The sequence below is a fragment of the Peromyscus leucopus genome, chromosome 3 (assembly GCF_004664715.2).
Source record: "Peromyscus leucopus breed LL Stock chromosome 3, UCI_PerLeu_2.1, whole genome shotgun sequence".
In the NCBI taxonomy this organism is placed as follows: domain Eukaryota; kingdom Metazoa; phylum Chordata; class Mammalia; order Rodentia; family Cricetidae; genus Peromyscus; species Peromyscus leucopus.
The window spans coordinates 33,892,262-33,915,754 of NC_051065.1; the positions used below are offsets into that span (position 1 = coordinate 33,892,262).

The 23,493-nt window shown below is 38.5% G+C and overlaps 1 protein-coding gene across 1 annotated transcript in view; it reads left to right on the forward strand.

Annotated features, from left to right (window-relative positions):
* The first annotated feature begins 15,106 nt into the window (after positions 1-15,106).
* LOC119087687 (cadherin-related family member 3-like) overlaps positions 15,107-23,493 on the forward strand; it is an 88,840-nt gene continuing 80,453 nt past the window's right edge. The window contains exons 1-3 of the mRNA XM_037204289.1: positions 15,107-15,168; positions 16,090-16,257; positions 22,589-22,759. Of these exons, the coding sequence (XP_037060184.1) occupies positions 15,135-15,168; positions 16,090-16,257; positions 22,589-22,759 (373 nt within the window). The 5' untranslated portion in view covers positions 15,107-15,134. The remainder of the gene's footprint in view (positions 15,169-16,089; positions 16,258-22,588; positions 22,760-23,493) is intronic.

Sequence of the window (23,493 nt, forward strand, 5' to 3'; positions counted from 1 at the left end):
ATTAGAGGACTGTGTGTGTGTGTGCATATAGAGCATAATCACAATTACCTTATATGACATGCTACTGGTCTTTTCCTTTCTTTATCACAAAGTTACCTTATAGTATCTTTCAATCATCCTTCTGAAAGTGTCTTCCGGGCTCTTATGTACCCAGCTTATATAGTTACATTAATTTCTGTGTACCAGGTAACTACAGTGTTCCACTATCTCCCCTCACTATCTACCACTCCCTTACATGTCTATCCTCTCTGCTTTTGGGATGTCTGCAATGTACGACTGTGCACATTCCAAGGTGAGAAAGGATACACCTTTGAGATGCTAAGTAGTGCTGCCAAACTGGGACATACCCATGAGATCTAATAGGGAATGCTACTCTTGTGTTCCCTAATGTCTTAGACTTTCTCAAAACTTCATCACCCTGTGCCTATAGGCCCTGTTCTTGTAGGTCATAAGAACTTGTCTCAGGGTATTAAAAATGTCTATGCATATGTAGACATGTCTAAATCCTTTTATTCCACTAAGCCTCATATAAATTGTATGTAATCATTACAATAAATGCAAGGGTTGGATCCATATTATTATAACTGTTATTGTTCCTGTTTCTCCAGTGAGAGGACTTAGCTCCTGTGTTCCAGCAGTTTCCAGAGTCTAGTGAAATTCTGCCTCAGATCTCTGAACCCAGAGTTCCCATACACACTCAATGTACTGCAGAACTTCTTTAAAGCCTAGATAAGAACAACTATGTACTGTCTGGTTTGTGTGTCGACTTCATAAAAGCTATAGAGTCATCAGAGAAAGAAGCCCCAGCTGACAAAATGCCTCCTTGAGATCCAGCTGTAAGACATTTTCTCATTTAGTGATCAGTGGGGGAAAGCCTAGTCATGGTGGGTGGTGCCATCCCTGGCCTGCTGGTCCTGGGTTCTAAAAGAAGATGGGCCGAACAAACCAGGGGAAGCAAACCAGTAAGCAGCTCTCCTCTATGGCCTCTGCATCAGCTCCTGCTTCCGGGATCCTGCCCTGTTTGAGTTCCTGTCCTGACTTCCTTCAGTGATGAACAGCAATGTTGAAGTGTAAACCTAATAAACCCTTTCCTCCCCAACTTGTGTTTTGGTTATGGTGTTTTCCTTACAGCAATAAAACACTAACTAAGACAAACTACATTCTTATTTTTTCTAAATATGTCTTATTTTTACATAATTCCCCACTCCTTCCCTTTATGTTGAAATGTCTACATTTCTTTTCACTAAGACTTTCAGCACAGTACCAGGGTGGGTTCTCATAGAACTTGCTGAATTGAGGGTCAACTTCATGCATTGGAAATGAATGGTACATTGTACAGGTAAGAAAATAAAGCTGAGACTGTAGTGTCTTGATTAGAAGATGCCACTAGCTGTAGGGATGAGAACTGTATTGCTGAATTTTAGGATTTTATGAGGGAGGCGTGGTTTTAGATTGGTATGTGCAATTAATTACTACCATTTAACTCACTTTTCTTTAAGAAAATGGACTTCTCATATGTAATGCTTGAATGTTATCTCTTTTGCCATTTGATTATTTATGGTAGAAAAATTAAGGACTGCTTTATTCACAACTGGTTATCTGACTTTCAAGGCATTTGTAACTTGAGACAGAAAAGAAAAATATCAATATACAATCAATTTTTTAATAAATGTAATGTACTAGTCATGTAAAAGGCAAAATTAGAATAAACTGAAAGGTGAAGTGTGTTCCTTTTCAAACTCACCAAATAACTTAAGGACTTGAAATGGGGCCCCAAAGAAAGCAGAGGACAAGTATTACCAACTTTGATTTTTTTCATAAATGTCTGTATCAATTTGAATTCCAGCCAAATGTTCCTCTCTCTCTTCTGGGACACATTAATTAGATGTAATATGTAGAGTAATTGGTAGCATGAGGAATTCAAGATCTGAATGACGAGACTTTCAAAAGAGCATGTAAGAAAAGCAGAGAGAAGAAAAATATCATCTGCCTTCGTTCCTCTCCTAATTCATACTTGCCAACATGAACAATATTAAGGAAATATAAGAACACAGAATGCCCATAGACTGGATCTATCAGAGCTAAGTTAGCAGGTTTTTTTTACAGTGAAAGATTTTTGTACATTTAAGAATAAAAGGTAACTAAAAACACATTGAACAACTAAATAACCAGTATATATCTGAAAGATCTCATAATCCTGCTAAAGTAAATTTAGTGGTCCTAAATAAACACATCAAGCAAGAAATGGGATGCTTCTTATTAAACATATCTTTTAGTCCAATATCTTATATGAGAGGATTCATATGATGGATGGGAATTTGTCTCAGTTGTGAGATTAAATAGTAATCCAAAACTAATTATAAACTGTCATTTCCTCCAAGGGTTACTAAAGCCCTTGGTTCAAGGGGCTTGTGTTCTTCACCAAGCTCTCTATTTTTTCAGGCATGCAACCAACGACTCAGGACTGATAGCAGAGCCTTCATGATATAAACCTCTTCCCCTTCCCTGCGTTCCCTGCTTTCCTCAGCTTCTCTAGAGAACAGACTAATTGGCTGTTTTTTAACATGCCCTTCTGTTGCTTATCTTAATTTTTGACTTTTAAAGATGATTTTAAAATATTATATTCAAAGGAATTAACAGATATTTTATATTATACTAATATAATGTTATATTCCAAATGAACTAAACTCATTTCTCATTTCCCCATATCCCCACTTTGCCCTTGCAGTGTGGCTCCCTAAAGAAAATTAGAAAATTAAAACCGTACCAAATCAACCAACCAAACAAACAACAACAACAAAACCCTCTTACATCCTGTCTTTCCTGTCTCTACAACACCTCCTCATTTGTCTCAGTGGCATTCAGAGCGAGGTGGGACGCCACCATGGCCCTGGGTGGCAGGACAGGCCACTCAGATAAGCATAGCTCTGACAGCAGCATGGCCCTTGGACATCCACAAGGCTACAGGTAGCAGCTGAGACCCTGGGCTACCATGTGGCCTTTGGTGGCAAGACAGCCCTTAGACTTCAACACTTGACCCCAGCTGAGGTAGGGCGACAGACCCAGATACATTCTTCAGCAGCAGCCAGGCCTGGATGTCACCATGGCCCCAGGTGGCAGAGCTGGCCACTCTGATCAGCATGGTCTCATTGGCAATGTAGCCTTGGACCCCAATATGGCCCCAGGTGTGTAGCTGAAGTTTTCCTGTGTTCTGGCCTGTCAGCAGTCAGGACAAATCTCTCCCATTCGTGTCCCCCAAGTAAGCACACAGAGAATTATATTACTTATAAACTATATGGCCATGGCAGGATTCTTGCTATCTATTCTTATATCTTAAATTAACCCATTTCTATAAATCTATACCTTGCCACGTGGTTCGTGGCTTACCAGTATCTTACATCATGCTTCTCCTCATGGCCACTGGCAGCGACTCCTGACTCAGCCTTCTTCCCCCCAGCCTTCTCCTCTCTCTTGTCCCACCTACACTATACTTCCTGCCTGGCTACTAGCCAATCAGCATTTTATTTATCGATCAATCATAGCAACATATATTCACAGCATACAGGACATCCCACAGCACAGGTGGTAGCCCAGAACTTGGGCATCCATGTGGCTTTTGATGGTAACAGGAGCCATGGATATCAACACAGACCCTGGCTTCAGTAGGGCCATGGGCATAATTTATTTACTTACTAATACTTCACATTTAAAATATTGAGGAGTTCATATATTTTTCTACTTGGTGCAAATGCTCAAAATTATAATTTTTTTCCAAAAAAGTATTTAATTCATTATTTTATGGGGTATACAAGTAAAATTTCTACAAAACTCCAGTTTAGTTCTCTGAGTTATTTAAAGATGTATCCTAAGAAACTTTTATGCCATTGCAAATTTTTGTTGAGTACTTTTCAGAAACCCACACACATGCATAAACACAATGTGTGTGTCACAGTTTGAGGATAAAAGATCTTCCTGGGCTCTCATGGGTTGAATTTTTTTATCCCCAGCTGGTAGCACTATTTGGGGAAGTTTGGGAAACTTTAGGAGATAGGTTCTTGTCTATTGAAAGTGAACCATGATAGCAGAACCTTGAGCACAACTCTTCATGTCTTGTCCTTTTTTTTCACTGTGTCTGTAAGCATTGCAGCTCAAATGGACAGGTATCACAAACTCACTCTAAGCATAGCAGTTACAGCCCTGCTCCACAGAAAGGTTTCCCCAGAGCCAGTGTAACAACTCTGCTCTAGCAGGGGTGGTGGGTGGGGGTGGTGGGTGGTGGGGTGGGTGGGTGGTGAGGGGTCAGGTGGGGATAGGGGCGTGTTCCCCCTCAAAGTTGTTATAGCTCTGGTCCACTCTGCTCTAGAGAAGACTTACAGCTCTGCTCTACTAGGGGAAAGTTCCCCCAGCAAAAGTGTTACAGTTCTGCTCTGCTCTGCTCTGGCTACAGTGAAAGTTGTTACAGTTGAGATCCATGCTGGTGACAGTGTCATGTTGTAGAATATTACTTTAAGGTGTGTTACTTTTGTTTATGTTGCATTTTGTTTAACTCCATGAAGCTGTGTTACAGTATATGTTTAAAACACCTGATGGTCTAATAAAGAACTCAACTGTCAATAGTAAGGCAGGAGAAAAGATAGGTGGGGCTGGCAGGCAGAGAAAATACATAGAAGGAGAAATCTGGGAAGAGAGAAGTAGCCAGAGAAAGAGGAAGACTCCAGGGGCCAGCCACTCAGCTACACAGCAAGCCACAGAGTAAGAGTAAGATTTACAGAAGTAAGAGAACAGGGAAAGCCCAGAGGCAAAAGGCAGATGGGATAATTTAAAATTAGGAAAAGCTGGCAAGAAACAAGCCAAGCTAAGGCCAGGCATTTGTAAGTAAGAATAAGCTTCTGTGTGTAATTTATTTGGGAGCTGGGTGGCAGGTCCTCCAAAAGAGTAAAAAACAACCAGCAACAGTGTCACATCACATGATAAACCTCACTAGAGAGGTTTACTAAGAAGGAAGAATCCAGGAGGGTGACTGCCTAAGCAGCAAACTGAACAGAGTACACACCTTATATAGGATTTCTTTGGAGGAGCGGCAAAGCTTTCCTGGGTGGCTTGGAATTGGTGCATTTTTTGTGGTCTTATTCTGGGGCAAGCTCAGAGATTGACATTTCATGCTTTGGGATTGGTGTTATTTCAAGCTCAGGGACCTCAGGGATTGGTGGGATTCTGTGTTCAGGGATTGGTGGGATTTCAAGCCCTGGTCCTGGGGTCATCAGGGTCAGGGTGTTTGTCCTTGACCCTTTTCACCCTACAGCGTCTCTTGTTTGGTATGAGAACCCCAATCTGTCACATGCTTTCTTGGCCATGATGTTTTTCATGAGTGCATAGGGTCACATTATCATTAACTGAATCTTCTAAGACTGGGAGAGAGAGGAATGTGTTCATTTGAAGCTGTTCTTCTAAGTGTTTTGTTCAAAGTGATACAAGGTATCACTATATATTAATATAATATAAAGATAAAATATCCATGATACAAACCTATGGTTAACCTATCTATCTACTTTGTCTAGCAACTATCACCTAGCTAGGTGCAGGGCATGCTGAATACATTTCAGCATCATAAATCAATTTCTTTCATATTTTACTCAATCCATTTTTATATGTGACACTGAATGCAAAAGATTATGCTGTGAAAATCATTTCTCTGGTTTTTACCCCAGTGATTATTTTAAATGACTGTACAGCCTGGGGTACTTTCAGTTCCTAATGATGATTTCTTGAAGAGAAGAAAAAATATCCCTTCTTTAAAATGGTTTACATAATAATGATTACTAACAGATCATAGATGCAATACTTTAAACAGTCAATAGTATGTTCAAGGATGGTGAGTACCATGAAAAAAATCAGACAGTGAGATCAAAATAGGAAGACGAAATCACATGGTCTAGAATAAACTTAAGAAAGGAATAAATGACTCAATCCTGAAGGAGTTCAGGAATTAGGACTTGGGAATATCCAAGATGAAAATGTTCCATGAAGAGAAAATATTCAGTTTCAAAGAACTAAGGCAATAATTTTTTGATGTGATTTCCAGGCAGTTGGAGATTTTAATATATTTATTGCCATAGAATTTAATTCACAGTATCGTGATAAACACAATTTTGTTGTTGTTCATTAAAGACAAAACAAATAGAAAGCAAACCTTTCCCTTTACTGAGACTTGAGGGAAAATATGTTGAACAATAAAGACTCATGTATGTTTCTCATTACACTCTACTTATATGTGCTCTCATGCGTGATAGGAGGAAGACATTGTCACTACTGCTGAAATCATAAATAGTTTCATGAATAAAGTGACATTTGATCTTGTTTCTGAAAAGATGAGTAAATTTCACAGGAGAGAAATGAAAGAGAAGAGTAGCATTTCTAGAAAATGAACCATATTTGTGATTGAGTGAAAAAAATATTCAAAAGCCCAGATTTTACTGGATACATTATGCCTGGGAAGTATAGTAGAATATTATGTTAAGGTGTGTTACTTTAGTTTTTGTTGCATTTATTTAACTCTGTGAAGCTGTGTTACTGTGCCTGTCTAAACACCTGATGGTCCAATAAAGAACTGGCCAACAGCAAAACATGAGAAAGGATAGGTGGGGCTGGCAGGCAGAGAGAATATATAGAGGGAGAAATCTGGGAGGAAAAAAGGAGAGTAGCCAGAGAAGGAGGAGGACTCCAGTGGCCAGCCACCTAGCTACACAGCAAGCCATGGAGTAAGAGTGAGATTTACAGAAGCAAAAGAATGGGAAAATCCCAGAGGCAAAAGATAGATGGGATAATTTAAGTTAAGGAAAGCTGGCAAGAAACAAGCCAAGCTAAGGCTGGGCATTCATAGTAAGAATAAGCCTCCGTGCATGATTTATTTGGGAGCTGAGTGGTGCCCCCCCCACCCAAAAGAGAAAAAAACAACCAACAACAGGGAAGGGAAAAGAAGAAACAAGTAAAGCGTAGGCTTCTACATTCTGAGTTGTTTGCAGTATTTTGTAGAAAGAAGATTTTAATGGAAAAGTAACATAGTCAGGTTTTCAAATTAGAACTATTTGATGGTGGGTATAGAGGGTAGATTGTACTCAGTCCATAAGAGGTCCCTGCAGACACATGTATAAAGAGCTGTTCATTCTTTAGGGAAGCTTTATAGCATTACATAGAAATCTCACTGCTATTGTTGATATAAAACAGAGCTTACAATAGGGTAGGTTACTTCTGAAAATATTTAAATCATGATCTCATGGGGTATATAGTATGAAGGAATACAAAATCCCACTGCAGAACTCGAGGTATTTAATGAGATACCCTAAGTTGCTCTAAAGCAACAGCAAATGTTTGTGGAGTCCCTTCACTGGCTGTGCTAGCTTCTTTTATGTATGACCTCATATTTTCTTCATAACAGCTCTGAGGTCATTGTTTTAAGTTACCATATATTATAAAGAGAGAAATTGATGTCTAGGGAGATTAGGCAATAAGGTCATAGATGAAACACTGTTTTAGACTCAGGTATTTTTAATTGCATATATGATGCTATGCTACTTCTATGAAAATTGAGCACATACTGGTGTTTATAGTATTTCACCATGAAGGCATGGTACACATCTGATATTTTCCTTTCTACATTTAATTTTTTTTCTTTTGTTTTTGAGGTTATAATATAATTTCTTCCTTTCCTCTTCTCTTTCCTCCCTCCAAAGTCCCCCCCTACATACCTTTCTGTCTTTCAAATTTGTGGATTTTTTCCATTAATTGTGGTTACCTACCTACCTACTTACCTACCTACCTACATACATAAACACATACATATTCCTAAATACATATGCACAACCTGATCATTCTGTATAATGTTACTTTTATGTTTGTTTTCAGGGTTGGCCCTTGTATTGAATAATCAAATGGCATTCACCACCAGCTCTCTAATTGCAATTACAGACTGATAAACAAGAAGGAAATTGTGCCTGGTACTGGAAACCCAGCCAACTACCCATGACTATTGAAATCATGGATCTCATGTTACTAAATTAGCATAATCCCTAACTACATTCTAAATATTTCTACAAGTTTTGGCCTGGATTATATGTGTTTATTATGTGTATTACTAGTATTACTAATATTTTGTGTATTATTATTTGTATTATGTACTGAGATAAAAGGTTCTCATGGCTAGAAACATACATTGGTATCTTCATAGTGAAATCCACAAAGGGTGTGATATTTTGTCCTGTTTTCCAGCTCAGAACTTGAATTTCCTTAGTTATTAGGAGACTCTTAAGTCATGCACAAAGGACATTGTTTATTATGGAAACTTCAGAAGTGATAATATCAGAATGTATGTTGATTCCCATGTTTAGTCCCATATCCTTGAAAATAAGACAAAGAAGGCCAAGTGATGCACACACTTGCTGTGGGGTAAGTATTGGGAACCTGAACTTTTTTTTTTTTAATTTTATTTTACAATACCATTCAGTTCTACATATCAGCCACGGGTTCCCCTATTCTCCCCCCTCCCACCCCCTCCCCTTACCCCCAGCCTACCCCCCATTCCCACCTCCTCCAGGGCAAATCCTCCCGTGAGGACTGTGATCAACCTGGTAGACTCAGTCCAGGCAAGTCCAGTCCCTTCCTCCCAGACTGAGCCAAGTGTCCCTGCATAAGCTCCAGGTTTCAAACAGTGAACTCATGCAATGAGCACAGGACTTGGTCCCACTGCCTAGTTGCCTCCCAAACTGATCAAGCCAATCAACTGTCTCACCTATTCAGAGGGTATTCAGAGGGCCTGATCCAGCTGGGGGCTGCTCAGCCTTTGGGAACCTGAACTTTTACAAAGGACCCAAGTGTGACTGACTATAACATATGTTGGAGCCTTTCTTATTCTGACTGATGAACAACCCCACCTCCCACCCCAGCCCATCCAGGGGATAACACTGCATCTTTTAAGACTGTCCTACAAGACTGTCTTCAAAGAGAACTAACAACCAGTGTGGTCAGGTACTAAGTTAACAAGATTAGTAGAGATAATAGAAGTCTATGAAAGACTGCCTTCCAGCATCTCACTCAAAGTGAATCTGTACAGAATAATGGGCCTAGAAGCTTACTTAACTGACCTAATATTATGCACCCCAAATCCCACAGAAGACTTCTTATACAAACATTTTCGGGAACTACTCTTGGATAGCTAATCAAAAGCCAAGCTTCAGCTCATTGCCAGTGCCATATGTAGGTTTGTTGGCTTTATTCTTTCATGATTTTGTTACATGTATTAATTAATATTTTATTTTATCAGAAATTTTTATATCCTGGTCAAAGTATGACTGTTTTCCAAAGTATTTCTAACAGTGTGACAAGCTGAGTTCTAGCACGAATTTTAAAAGTTCTTATTAATAAAATCAAACCCAGGCCAGATAATGGGGTGAATGATGAAGGATCAGAGAAGCAGAACAAGCCACAGCCACCTCACCTTGCCAATTCCTCAGCTGATCCTGTTTCCTCAGACTGGAAGCCTCTGAATCCTCATCCATAATGAATCTCAGCTGAACTGCTACACAAAAGCCTAAAAGTTTAACCAGCTCTAGTTCCTGGTTTTCACGCCTTATATACCTTTCTGCTTCCTGCCATCACTTCCTGGGATTAAAGTCTCTTGTTACCACCCCTGGCTGTTTCCAGTGTGGCTTTGAACTCACAGAGATCCAGATGATCTCTGCCTCTGGAATGCTAGGATTAAAGGTGTGAGTGCCACCGTTTTCTGGCCTCTATATCTAGTGGCTGTTCTGTTTTCTGACCCCAGATAAGTTTATTAGGGTGCACAATATTTTGGGGAATAGAATATCACCACACTGAGTCATCTATATCCTTCTTAGTCTCAATGGAAGACTGAATCAGCAAATTATTTAAAGTATCAAAGAACCTTTCTGTTCATTCTGAAGTTCTAAGGGTCTTGAATGGGAACACCATCTTTATTAAATTATCCAGGAAATCAAGAAATTATTTCAACTCAGTGTTGATAACCTTAGATGAAGTTTCAGTTTGGAGTGGCAGAGCAGGAGGAAATATCCCCTTGATAGGGAACAGGGTGTAGACTCCTAATCAAGGTTGTCATGAAAAAATCCAATACTCAATAGAAAAAAACAAATCCTTCATACTTACACCAGAGCCCATCAATGGGGCTTTTTGGAGGTGCTACAACTTCACTTGGAAACCTGTACATTGATAAAAATTGGTTACAGTTGTAGCCTGAATCAGTTTTTTCGTTGGAGTAGGCTTGTAACACATCTATCCCCCTTCAAGAATGGGCAGTTCCCAGAGACTCTGAGAATCATGTACCATCTAGCTGAGGGTTTGTTACAGTGACCGCGAGGCTGTTTCTATTTCTTCTTATCCACCTTTGAGCAGCACAGCTGCCATCCTAACAGTGAATGTACATAGAGTTCTAAAACTGGCCGGCCAAAGGCGGAGAGATCGGTGCCCCAGTCGGATGGATTTACGTTTGGGCCCGCCACTTTAGTTACTGTGTGGGTTTTGCATACCACTGAAAACATGCGCGCCTTTTTTGCTTGTAAGATTCAGGATAACAAAAGTCTGTGTGGCAACGGACAGTCTGAATCAACACTACCCAAACCTCTGGCAGCATAGTAGCATACTAGGACCCATTCATAGAGGGTAGGACAAATTTCTAAACACAAGACTTCAAGCTGGAATGTAGTGCTAATTCAGTAAATAAACCTTACTGTGCGCAGATCCTGACAGTGACCCCTGTGGGGTAGGCTGAGCACAGGGCCTCAAGCACAGCTCAGGGGCCTGTGGAAGGCATACAGCTTCCGCTGATGGAATTTCTACCCCAGCCAGCTACATTGTGCTTGGGTTCAGTAGTATTGCAGAAAATTCCATTTCAGCGGGAAGGTTTTAGTATGACTCCAGTGCCATGTTCTTCTTTATAGGTTGTTGGCCCAAAGTAAGACACAGCACAGGGACACTAGTAACCACAGTCATGATGCTGGAGCCTGGGGTTAGTTTATCACTGTCTAAAGGAAGGCAGAAACTTACACTGTGAACACAGGCCAGGAAATGCATGAGGCATCCGGGTTACTCACTCCTCAAGGTGAGGCTTGTAAGAACAGAACATCCTCTGTAGGCACTTTCCTGGTTCTTTCCGGAATAAGCACCAATAGTGCAGACCAGAGAAACTTGAACTTGGATTGCCCTCTAGTTCTGAAACAGTGATACTGCACCTCCAGAAGACACCCAGCAAATCTGAACCCAGAACCAGTGCTGAAGCAAAGGGAGCAAAAGCTCAGAGAAAATTAGCCACCTGCTTAGCATTTGTGCCAAGTAAGACAGAAACACACATAAACAACACACCAACAGCCAAAGAGAAATATTAGAATAAACAGCTAATTCTTCAATGCCCATACAATGTCAAGTCTTGTATTGATTTATTATTAACCACTATGCTTAAATATGAATTTAAATTATATTTTATTATTTTCCATAATATGCAAGCATCTTGTGTGTAATTATAAGAAACTGTACTATATCAGTCCTTTAAAGATAAATGTGTCATTTCAGGAGGAATAAGAGAGTCGCTAGCACTTAGGCATCTGTACTAGCCTTCTGTTATGGTCCTGACAGGATACATCCTCAGCTGCAGCCACTAAGAGGGCCCCTCTTTCCTTGCCCACCTCCTGTCTCTTTCCGGTCTTTGCCCCTTCTCTTCCCTCCCCTCAATAAACCTCCCATGTGGGCTCTGATGTATGGCGTGACTCCTTCCCACCATTTAAAAACACAGCAAAAGCAACTGCTTTTGTTATTATGAAACTCACATGACAGAAAGGCATTTTTGAAAAAGACATATATAACCATTCTATTTTTAATTTTTTAGTTTGTTTGTTTTGTTTTTCGAGACAGGGTTTCTCTGTGTAGTTTTGGTACCTGTCCTGGAACTCACTCTGTAGAACAGAGTGGCCTCGAACTCAGAGATCTGCCTGGCTCTACCTCCTGAGTGCTGGGATTAAATGTTTTACATACAATGTATTTTGGCCATATTCCTTCCCTCCCCCAAGTCTTCCCAGGTGCTCCCCACCTCCCTACCCACCCAAGTTCATGTTCCTGCCTTTCTTCCCCTCCTTCAAACAACAAACTTATAACAAAAAATGACCAAAAGAAACAAAAGCAACTAGTCAAAAGATACAAAAGGTGACAAGAAAATCATGGATTCGTTTTGTGTTGGCCAATTACTTCCTGGTCACAGAGTCTGCCCTGTAGTGGAGGTGACTACCCAGTGACACTCCATTGGAGAAAACTGATTTCCTTTCTCCATCAGGTATTAATCACAGAAAGCTTCTCAGTTGTTGTAGGACTTTGAGTCTACCTTCCCTCATTCATCACAGGAAATCCGAACTCTAAACAAGCTCTCATAGCACACCAGGGAGGGGGATTTTGAATGAAGCATGTCAGTAAGTTTTAAACCTCATCACTGTGGATATTACAACTTTTGATACTAAGTGCTTCTGAGTATTTGTTATGTGTCAGACATCACACTTCTTCTATTATGCCCTATTTCTGAGACATGTTTGGCACTCTTTCCAACAGTAGTAACCTCCAAGTATATACATAATCTGAATTTTTAAATATTAATTAGTATCTGTGTGAGTGTACATGTGTGTGCACATGTGGTTATGTCTGTGTTTGCCAACGGAGGCCAGAAGAAAGCATTGCATGGCTCCTTTATGACTCCCTGCCTAGTCTTTGAAATAAGGTCTCTGCCTGAACCCAGGGCTCTCCTTTTCTAGGCTAGGCTGAAAGCCTGAAAACTCCAGTGATCACACAGTGTCTGTCCTCTGCTTGGAGTTGAAGACATCAGTGTGCACACATCTGGCTTGCTATGTGCGTAGGGATCCAAGCTGTAGTACTCATTACTGCACAGCGAGTATTCTTTTTTTGAGGTTGCTGATTCTCTTTCTTCATTAAGAAATTTTTATTCATTTTTCATACCAACCACAGATCCCCCTCTCATCCCTCGTCCTGCTCCCTCCCACAGCAGCTTTCTTCCCCGAATCCAACCCCCCCATCCCCGAAAAGGTAAGGCCTCCCATAGGGAGCCAGTAAAGCCTGGTACATTCAGTTGAGGCAGGTCCAAACCTCCCCCGCCCCCAATCCAGGCTGTACCTTTTTTGTGCCCCATCATAGGTAATGGGCTCAAAAAAGCCAGCTCATGCACCAGGGATGGATCCTGATCCCACTTCCAGGGGCTCCTCAAACAAACCAAGCTACACAATTGTCTCCGACATTCAAAAGATCTAGTCCCGTCCCATGGAGGCTCCACAGCTGTTGGTCTAAAGTGTGTGAGTTCCCATCAGCTTGGTTCTGTTGTCTCTGTAGATTTCCCTGTCATGATCTTGATGCCCCTTGCTTATAGAATCCCTCTTCCCTCTCTTCAGCTGGATGCCCCGAGCTAGGCCATGCGCACAGCAAGCAGTCTTAACCACCAAGCCATCTCTCTAGCTCCATTATATGGACTTTGACCTCAGATACGAATATATAAAACCATTAAATAATTAAAATAACAGTCACTTACACAGAGAATAAGTGGCTATTGTGCATTCAGCCCCAAATGATCATTGATATCATCATCCCCTCCGTAACACAAGGCTCAGAGAGAATCATGGAAGAACTAATGAGACATTAAGCACTGGATGATGTGGAAGACAGCCACAATTTGCTGTCTTCTGGACATGGCCACTGCACTCATGACCTTGCAGCTATTGTTACCTGCACAAGATCAAGCTAATGAGACCAATCAACATTCCAACAGGCAGCATTAATTGAATTCAGTGAGAAATGAAAAAATTAGAGGCCATGAGGGAAAGGGGATATACAAGATTTGTTTTGGGTAAACCAGTCAGAAGTAGAGATTCAGTGTTCATATATTCAAAGTAAATTGTTTACATGTATTACATTGTTAAATGTATTATGCTAAACATATAAATCATACTTTAATTGGAATGTTTATTAATTTTTCAATATAAGCATTTTAAGGCATATAATGAGCTGTATTATCTCTGTATTCTATATGACATAAATACATGTACCTAATAAAATGTTTAGTAAGTAAATTCCTCTTTAAACAGTTAATGGGCAAAATAGAAATTAGTTTTTACAGAAATATTATTTGATTTTTATTTACTTCACTCTTCATCTCACTATTATTGCAAAATAATAATAATTCATATTATAAAATACATCATTTACAATAGCTGAGAGACAGAAAACATTTTAGTGTGCCATGTTTACATCATTTTCAATGTATTTATGAACATTGTTACACATTTAATTGGTACCGTTGGCTTGATCATTCTTTTATATTTATTCTAGCTTGTGTGAATAATTCTAAGTTATGCCAAATTACATATGAATAATTAAAAATATGTAAATGCATAAATACTGGGAAGAATAAGCAATCCTTTTTCTAACAGGATGTCAGGAAATTGTTGCTATAAAGTAGTGCCACCTCTCTGAGTATTTTTCTCTTTTTAAAAGTGTTTCTTTCTGATCTAAACTTTCATGCTTTTTGTTGACTCCTGCTTCTCCTCTGGGAGGTACAGTTACTTTTATCCATTCTTTATGCTTGCTAGGTTTTGAGCTGCCTAGGTGTGGGTCTTGTTGCTCCTGGCAATACTAAGCAGCCATAAGTACAGAGGTGATCACACAGCCGGTGTCAGCTGCAGTGTCTCAGGCAGGGTTTGAAAAAATGCATGGGGTTTCTAGATCAAGGAGAATTAAAGAAGAGATTGCCTGGCTTCTTGCCAAAAATTCTCCATAGGAAACCACCCATCAACTGGAAAAGTGTGAATTAAATGGGTGGCACATAGTGATCCTGGCTTTGCAGATAATCTTACCAGATTTGTGTGGGAACAAACACAGGAGCTGAAATATGACCTGTGCACATAATCACTCGGATAAACAGAGTAAATCTACTGTCATCATAGTTGAGTAACAGCTGACTGACCTGCTGGCTTAACTTGTATGAAGACTGAATTTATATAAGTATCCACAGTTGTTCATTTGTTAGGGGCCTTGGTGTGGACATTGGAGAAGGCAGCCTGAGTATGAATATCTTCAAGATTTTGTTAACGTGCGAAGGTGAGTTTAAGTTTGCAAATTGTTTGCCTTTAGAAGACTATGGGTATTGAAGAATTGGATCTGTGCTGGGATCCTTTTAGTTTCTGTTAATATTCCTCCACTTCTTGCTTATTCTTGTGTACATGTAGGTGTGTGTGAATAAGGAGAAAAACTTAATATGCCCTTAGGTTATTTCAAGCAAAACTCCACTTGATATTTCCAGAGTCCTCTTTTTGTAGCGCTATTTGCTTTTAACTCTTGTCTACTACATATTATCATATGATGCATTTCTGAAATTTATGGCTAATTTTCACACTAGGCTATTTCTTTGGATACTGTATATGCTCACATATTATCCTTTTGTTGTATTTCACAGTCTGGGAGAGAGTTTCACAATATTTTATTTCTGCTTTTTGCTGAGGAGACGTGGACTTATGAATCTATAATGAGTCACATATAAAGCAAAGCAGAGTCTTTTTTCATGATGGTGGAAAATAAAAAAGCAAATAAAATCAGAAAAGACAATGCATTGATGTTTTGAAGTGGTGCTTCAATTAAAAATGTGGTAAACTTTCTAATTAAGATGTAGTTTAAGTGAACACACATAATTCCTTGATTGAATGGTCAATGACAAGGAGGAAATTAGGGAAATTTCCTTTGAACAGGCATAGTCATTGTACTTGGTAATAGTTCAACAGCCAGACTGAATGAAGAAATAAAGATAGAATAATGATTGGATCTCAACTTGTTCTTTAGTCAAAATTCATATGTAAGGCCCAACAGAAAACATGTATTAAAATCTCATTTAAAGAGAAAACCAGTGCTAGTTTTGTTTTACATGAAGCCTTTTCATCAGCTACAGTCACTAATGAGCACAAGCCTACAGAATGATCATTTCATTGCTCTTGGTTTTACTTAAGTCTTTCTGTGTTACAGCTCTAGTGTTTTCCAATATTGTGGCAGAAATTCAGATATTAATCAACCCTGTGAATTTGCCTGAAAATAAGCTTCCTGGAACAGAGCTAAGCCGTGCTTATGACAAAGATGTGGCTGGAAAACCAAATGCCTACCACTTTTTGAATAAAACAAAAGATTTTGTCATCGATGCAAGTAAATTAATTTTAGCATTTATATATTTTTATTTATTTTGTAACTGTTACATTAAAGTGAGACTCTGAAGATAATGATGTAGTTACACTACAATGGTACATTAGAATATTTGCTCAAACTTTGCTTCAGATAATTTCAGTTTCTGAAGTTTCCTTTCTGTCTTGCTCCTCTTTCAGAATAAGCCTCATATTGCTGCAAGTGTTCTTTCCTGAGTAAATTAAGTTCTGTCCAATAACTAGCTTGAGAATTGTTTCTGCTTCTTCCTTTTCCAAGCAAAAAGTAGCCCTTGAATAAAAGATGATTTGGGATATATATATTGAGACCATTTCAAGGAAAACCATTTTGAAATTGTTTTGATTAATAAATTGAAAGTGTATTCATGAGGATTAGCAAAGCATCAGTTAAGGCAGGGAGCACACTTCTGGCACTGCCCAGCCAGGTAGTTTATGTGCTTGGAACTTGATAAAAAGTAGGAAGAGGTTCTCAGGTAAATCATTGAAGAAGCAGACAAAATTCACTCTTTCCCTCAATTAGCATGCAATCCAGGCCCACTTGAAAATACAGGTGATGCTAGTGAAAGATCATCAGCTTGTTTTTATCCATATGTTCTTTGTTCAAAGTGTGATTTTTTCATAACTTTATAATTTTACAATTACATATGAAGCTAAGGTAGTGTTAACTGTAAACTGAGTTGTGCCCTAGCATGGCTCCTTTTTATATTTCAGACACCTGTTAAAATGCATGTGCACATTTATTTGCATATTATACTCAAATGTGTCAAAGCACTGCCTGGTATAATGATGATAAATGTAAGAAAATAGGTTTTAAAAATAGAAATGGCTTTGTGTCTCAGCTACCGGGCATGTGTCTTCTTTAGAATGCTCTATTGAGAGCAGAGCATGCTCTACATTCTACAACAGCCCCATTTCCACAGAAGTCATTTCCAGCTTCTGATCATCAGACCCTCTCTTTCCACCCAGTCTCTGAGAATCTACATTAAACCTCAAATTTGCAATTAATTTATCCTGACTATAGTGTGATACTAGAAATCTTTCTGTGGCAATAGTGCCTCTGATTATTTTATTTACTTATTTATTATCTGTGTGTGGTGTTTGCAAATGTATGTAAATCAGAGATTGACAGCAGGGGTCCTTTTCAACTGCTCTTGGCCTTATTTTTTGAGATAGGCTCGTTCACTAAGTCTGGAGCCCATCAATTTGGCTAGGATGCCTGGCCAGAAAACTCCAGGAATCCTCCTGTCTGCCTTTCCATCTCTGGGATTAGAGGATATAAGGCTGTGCTCATCTTTTATGCTGATCTTAATCCAGATCCTCAGGCTTGTGCAGAAAGCACTCTGTCTGCTGAACCATTTTCCCAGATGGTCTTTAACTTTTCCTAGTCAGGTTGCCGCAAGACCCTCTCCTAAGTCTCAACTGTCTGCTACTCTTTTTTTATTTGACCTCTGACATCTGACCAAAGACATTCTTTTTTTCTATTTGACCTCTGCTGAAGCTACAGTGTTAATCTTGGCTTTCATCCCTGATGAGATAAGTACTCCATATTACTTCCTCACCATTTCTTTATAATACGAGTATATCTGAATCTAATTATGGAAAACATATGCACACCTAATCTTTCATTTCCTGTGGCCCTTGCAATTGCCTAAGATGGAAGCTTTTGCAAACAAGTATTATCCTCTCCTCTGTGCTCATCAGCATCCTACTCAGCTTCTTCCCTAAGGTAATCCCACATAGTCTTGTGTACCCAGATCTTTCCATCCTGTCCCCAATATGCTCCCAATATGATTTATGAAAAAATCATTTTTTAAAAAAGAATTCTTTTCTTAACCTATCTTGTGACATTTTTCTATCTCTTGGCTTAACCAAAACTTTTCATCTTCAGGAACAAATGTAGCATGTCTCCTGTCGATATTACTCACACTCCCACACATCTCATATCTCTGGGTCAGGAAGTGGGGAGTCAGCAAGCTTCTCCATCTGTAAAACTGATTCTTGAGTGTGGTTATGGTCCTCTTTGGAATTTCCCCTGCTTATTTTCAGCTCCAGATATTTTGCTTCTTCCCACACCCTAGTAGTCATTTCTCTGGGGGCTTGATTATGTCACTCATACTGTTTCTTCCTACTTCATGTTCTGCCACAGTGTTTCTTCTGTTTCTTTGATCCTCACACTATATCATATTCAGTGTCCCAAATGCTCCATCCCTTTTGTGAGCCAGTGTAAAACTTTGTACTCAAATCTCTATAACTTTAAAATAAATTGTCATTCATATATCCCTGTGGTTGTAGCCAGAGCTTTATCAACACCCAGTACAGTTTTGTTTCTGAGTATATATGTGCTCACAAATTTATAGCTGCGTGTTTATGTACAGACACTTGCAGCACGAATCTTAGAAGATCTTATTAATAAAATCAGACCTGAAGCCAGGTATTGAGGTGAATGCTGGAAGATCAGAGAAGCAGAATAAGCCATAGCCATCTCACCTTGCCAATTCCTCAGCTGATCCTGTTTCCTCAGACTGGAAGCTTCTGAGTTCTCATCCAAATGGATCTCAGCTGAACTGTGCTGCTCAAAGCCTAAAAGCTTAACCAGCTCTAGTTCCTGGTCCTCGGGCCTTATATACCTTTCTGCTTTCTGCCGTCACTTCCTGGGATTAAAGGCTCACCTCCTGGGATTAAAGGCATGAGTCTCCATGCCTGGTGTTTCCAGTGTGGCTTTAAACTCACAGAGATCCGGATGGATCTCTGCCTCCCAAGTGATAGGATTAAAGGAGCGTGTGCCACCATTTTCTGGCCTCTATGTCTATCTAGTGGCTGTTCTGTCCTCTGATCCCAGATAAGTTTATTAGGGTGCATGATGTATTGGGGAACACAACATCACCACAGACACTCATGCGCCAGTGCTGGTGGGGGGCCAGAGTTGACACTGAGTGTCTTCCTTCCCTGCTTTTGACCTATGTATTGAAGCAGGGTCTTTCACTTGAACTCATAGCTAATCAGTCTTGCTTATCTAGCTAACCAAGGTCTGCCAGGAATCCCTTGTATTTACCTTCCAAGGCTGGGAACACAGGTTGGCTATGTCTACCTAGATTTTATGTGGTTTCTGGGGGTCTGAACTCTGATCCTTGAAATTGAACAGGTTCTTTAACCACTGAAAAATCTCCCAGTCCCTTTTATTTTCCTCTTAATTTCAGAATCTCAAACAAAGAGTTTACTTTTTAAATTCTTTAAACAGAATTACTAATCACAAATGTCAAGGTCCATTGTTTTGTTTTCTTTCTTTTTGTAAATTACCTCTATACTTTCTGCAGTCATTGAAATTCCTCTATCCATCCCTTCCTGATAATGTGGTCAGGGAGTTTGCTATATGGTTCTTGGACATTTTACTTGAGAGAACTCATTCATTTGACTGCCCAATTGTTGTTGTTCTGCTATTCCTGGGCCAAGGAATATTTGGGAAAAATCACATGAACCATCATATCGATCCTAATTTATCCTTAGCTCAAAGGGTGTTTGAGTCACCCTTAAAGTGGCTGTAGTCAGATCTACTTTCATTGGCTAACGTGTTTATTTCTCAGTATTTCAAACCTCTGATACACCTAAAATCTTCTTTATTGTCAACTGAAATCACATCACATATTGGGAAATGACTATAAATCATCAGTAGACTTCTTTGGGTTCCTTATAGACAGTTGCTTTGCCTTTCTACCCTCTTGTCACAAGAGATGTGCTTTCTTTTACCTATTCCCAGCCCTTTCAAATTACTATGAATTCCCTTGTATTTTTATCCCCTCTCAGTGATCATGCTGAACTAGTTAATTATTAAACATTTCTTATATTTTCTTCATCTTCACTTTGGCAATGTTAAGCCATCATTTAAGCCATTCTTATCTTAGTAAAACTCATGTGTCACCCCAAAACATCTCACTTCTCATTAAATTGGTCAGTGTCTGTAAAGAATTCTCTTCAGTGTTGTTTTTAATTCTTGCCTCTGTCATATATTCTTGTGTAAAGTTCAGGATGAACTGTGATTTCACCAAGACATATCATTCTACTTTAATGATAGATTCAAGGATATAGTTTGGTCCTTGCTTCATATAATCTTATTTTTGTTGTTGTAAGTAAAAATTACCCTTTGCTTTTTAAAACACACTTATCTTTTTTTAAGTTGCATTTATTTTTATTTTATGTGTATGGGTACTTTGCCTACACATATGTCTATGCACCACATGTGTGTGCTGCTTCTAGAATCCAGAAGGTGTTGAATCCTCTAGAACTAGAGTTGCTACCTCTAAGACATGGTAGGGATGCATGGCAAGAAAAAGCAGCCCCCTTCATGGACAGAGAAAGAAAAAGAAAGGTAGAGAGAGAAGAGAGAAAAGAAGAAAAGAAAAGCTGGGCTCACACAATTCCCTTCTAGGACACTCTCTAATAACATGAAGATCTGCCACTAGTTCCCATCTTTTGAAGAATTCACCACCTCACAATATCACCAAGATGGAACTTAGCCATGAAAACATGAAACTGTACAGAACATTCTAGATTCAAAGTAAATGAGATGCTAAATCTCTATTACTGGTGACTCATCAACAAACATCTGGGACTATGCTAGTACCAAAGTATGAGCTATTATAAATCTACTTCTTTTTGTAGTTGGATCTTTAAACTCCAGATATAGCTAGATTTTATATGTTATCTGCACAGATACAGGCAATCTTGCATTATATCCTTAGCACCAAAATCATTATAAGGAATTAGAAGAAGACCCATAGAAGACCCAATTTCGTCAAGTTGGTTCAGTCTGATAAGAAAAGACCCATTAAGAGACACCATAGTAAATAAATCCTATCAATGATGTTACTGATAGTCTCTCAAGGTTGGATCTAGCACCACACTTTGAAATTATTTCTTGACTACTTAGGAATAATACATAAACTCCATTTCAATTTGAGTGATGTTCAAGTAGGGTTATGTGTATCTCCTGCTATGACCTGAGTTTATCTGGCACACAGAATTCCATAAAATTAAAAGGGAAATCTCTAAGAACTTATAGGAAGTTTGTTTCAGCAAACTTACCATTTGTCATTTTTAAATTCATAAGCTAGTATCAGTAAGTGCATATGTTTTAAATGATTATAAAAGATAGTCTATTGATAATAGCCAATTTCTCAGAATGTATTGTAGTTTTTCTCTCTATTCAGTAGATTTCTTCCTAAGATAGTATTATATTTAGTTTCAAGTAACTTATTTGTTGAAACATGTTTCTAGTTTCTTTCAAAATATCCAGACTTAATAAAACTGATATGCCTAATAATAAAAATATGTTTGAACTGTCTATATTTTTCTTCATTTCATCTATACTAGCTCTTCTTTCCTTGATTTAACTGATTACTTTAATGCTGAGAATTAGACTAGTCTAGCAGGAGCAACATATCTCCTTCCACAACATAGAATTCGTGGTAACAAATTTTATCTCAGTTTCAGGTCAAAATCTGCAAAACCCAGACCCCAGGGACAGGAGAGTTGGCTCTGTTGATAAAGTACTTGATATATAAATGTAAATATTTTGAGATCAGATTCTTAGCACCAAGTAAAAGCTGGGCATAGCAATGGTCATCTGTAATCCAGTGCAGGTGGGAAGGGGTAATGACAAAGAGATCCATGATGCTTTCTGGTCAAGCAGTGAATCCAGTCAGTTAACTCAAATGATGAGAATTCTATACAAGGCAATAAATGATCTAGGACAACATCAACATCAACCTCATGTAGCATACCACCAACAAACATGTATATACCACTGCCCCATACCCATATTATCAAACACATAAAAACTTTATGTCATGATTTTAGAGTCAACTTATTATAACTAGTGAAGCTTGATATAAATAAACTTTTTCCTTGTTTATATCAAGTGAGCATGAGGACAATGAAATCTCTGTCACTAATAGCCTCTGTGATTTCAGAAATGATTTTCAATGAAAATGTTTCAAGGAAAACACAGTTTACTAGATCAAAATGTGTGAATTACTTATATCTACTTGCCTGTATTTTTTCTTTGTAAATAATTTATTTTCATACCTATTTTCTTTTCTGTCCTATGAATCATAAAAGATTCATAGAATGACAGATAATTGTGCTACTTTGAATAGATCATGTCATTTCCAATTTAATTCATTTACATATCAATTATAATTTCTAATACTAGCACATTTCTAGACATTTAAGGTATATTTTTGTAGATAGAAAGATACTTAGGTATCTTACTAGCTAGATTGATAGACAGTATTTATGATTTTTAATTGTCTCTTTGTTAGATTCTGGTGTCATCACGGCTACAAAAATCTTTAATTATGAAACTGATCCAACCAGGTTTCTACTTATAGTTGATACTGGAGGGGTCATGAGACATGTTTTGACCATTAATATAATAGATGTTCCAGAACCTCCAGACTGTACTGCTGACCCCCTCTTTTCTTCGGGTTCAGGTATGATTCTTATTTTTTCCTGTTGTTTAGTTTCAATAGAAATATACAGTGAAAGAGATGAGACATACTGTTTAATATGGAACTATTTGGTGGTATTATTAAACAAAGTATGTAGTATATACAAATATAAAAAAACTATATCCCATTATACATATGTATAAGAAAACAAACCATTTCTCAATAGAATAGATTGAAAGTACATTTGCTAGGTAGAAAATTTCACTTATATATTGGGAGGTCAGAAAGCAAACACATTAAAATTAGAAAATAATTCTTTTTTTTAAGATTTTTTTTTATTATTATAAAGACAGATTCATTAAGATGTTTGAGCATGTTTGCTGAATTGAATCAGATCTAAGAGCATCGTGCTTAACCTAATTCTAGAAAAATAATTCTTAAGGACATTTATAAAAGAAGTAAGATATGATTGAGCGTTCTGTGGATATATGCCCAAGAATGGTATAGCTGGGTCTTAAGGAAGATTGATTCCAAATTTTCTGAGAAACTGCCATACTGAGTTCCAAAGTGGCTGTACAAGTTTGCACTCCCACCAACAATGGAGGAATGTTCCCCTGGCTCCATATCCTCTCAAGTATAAGCTGTCTTCAGAGTTTTTTTTTTTTTTTTTTAAATCTTAGCCATTCTGACAGGTGTAAGATGGTATCTCAGAGTCATTTTGATTTGCATTTCCCTGATGACTAAGAATGTTGAACTATTTCTTAAATGTCTTTTGG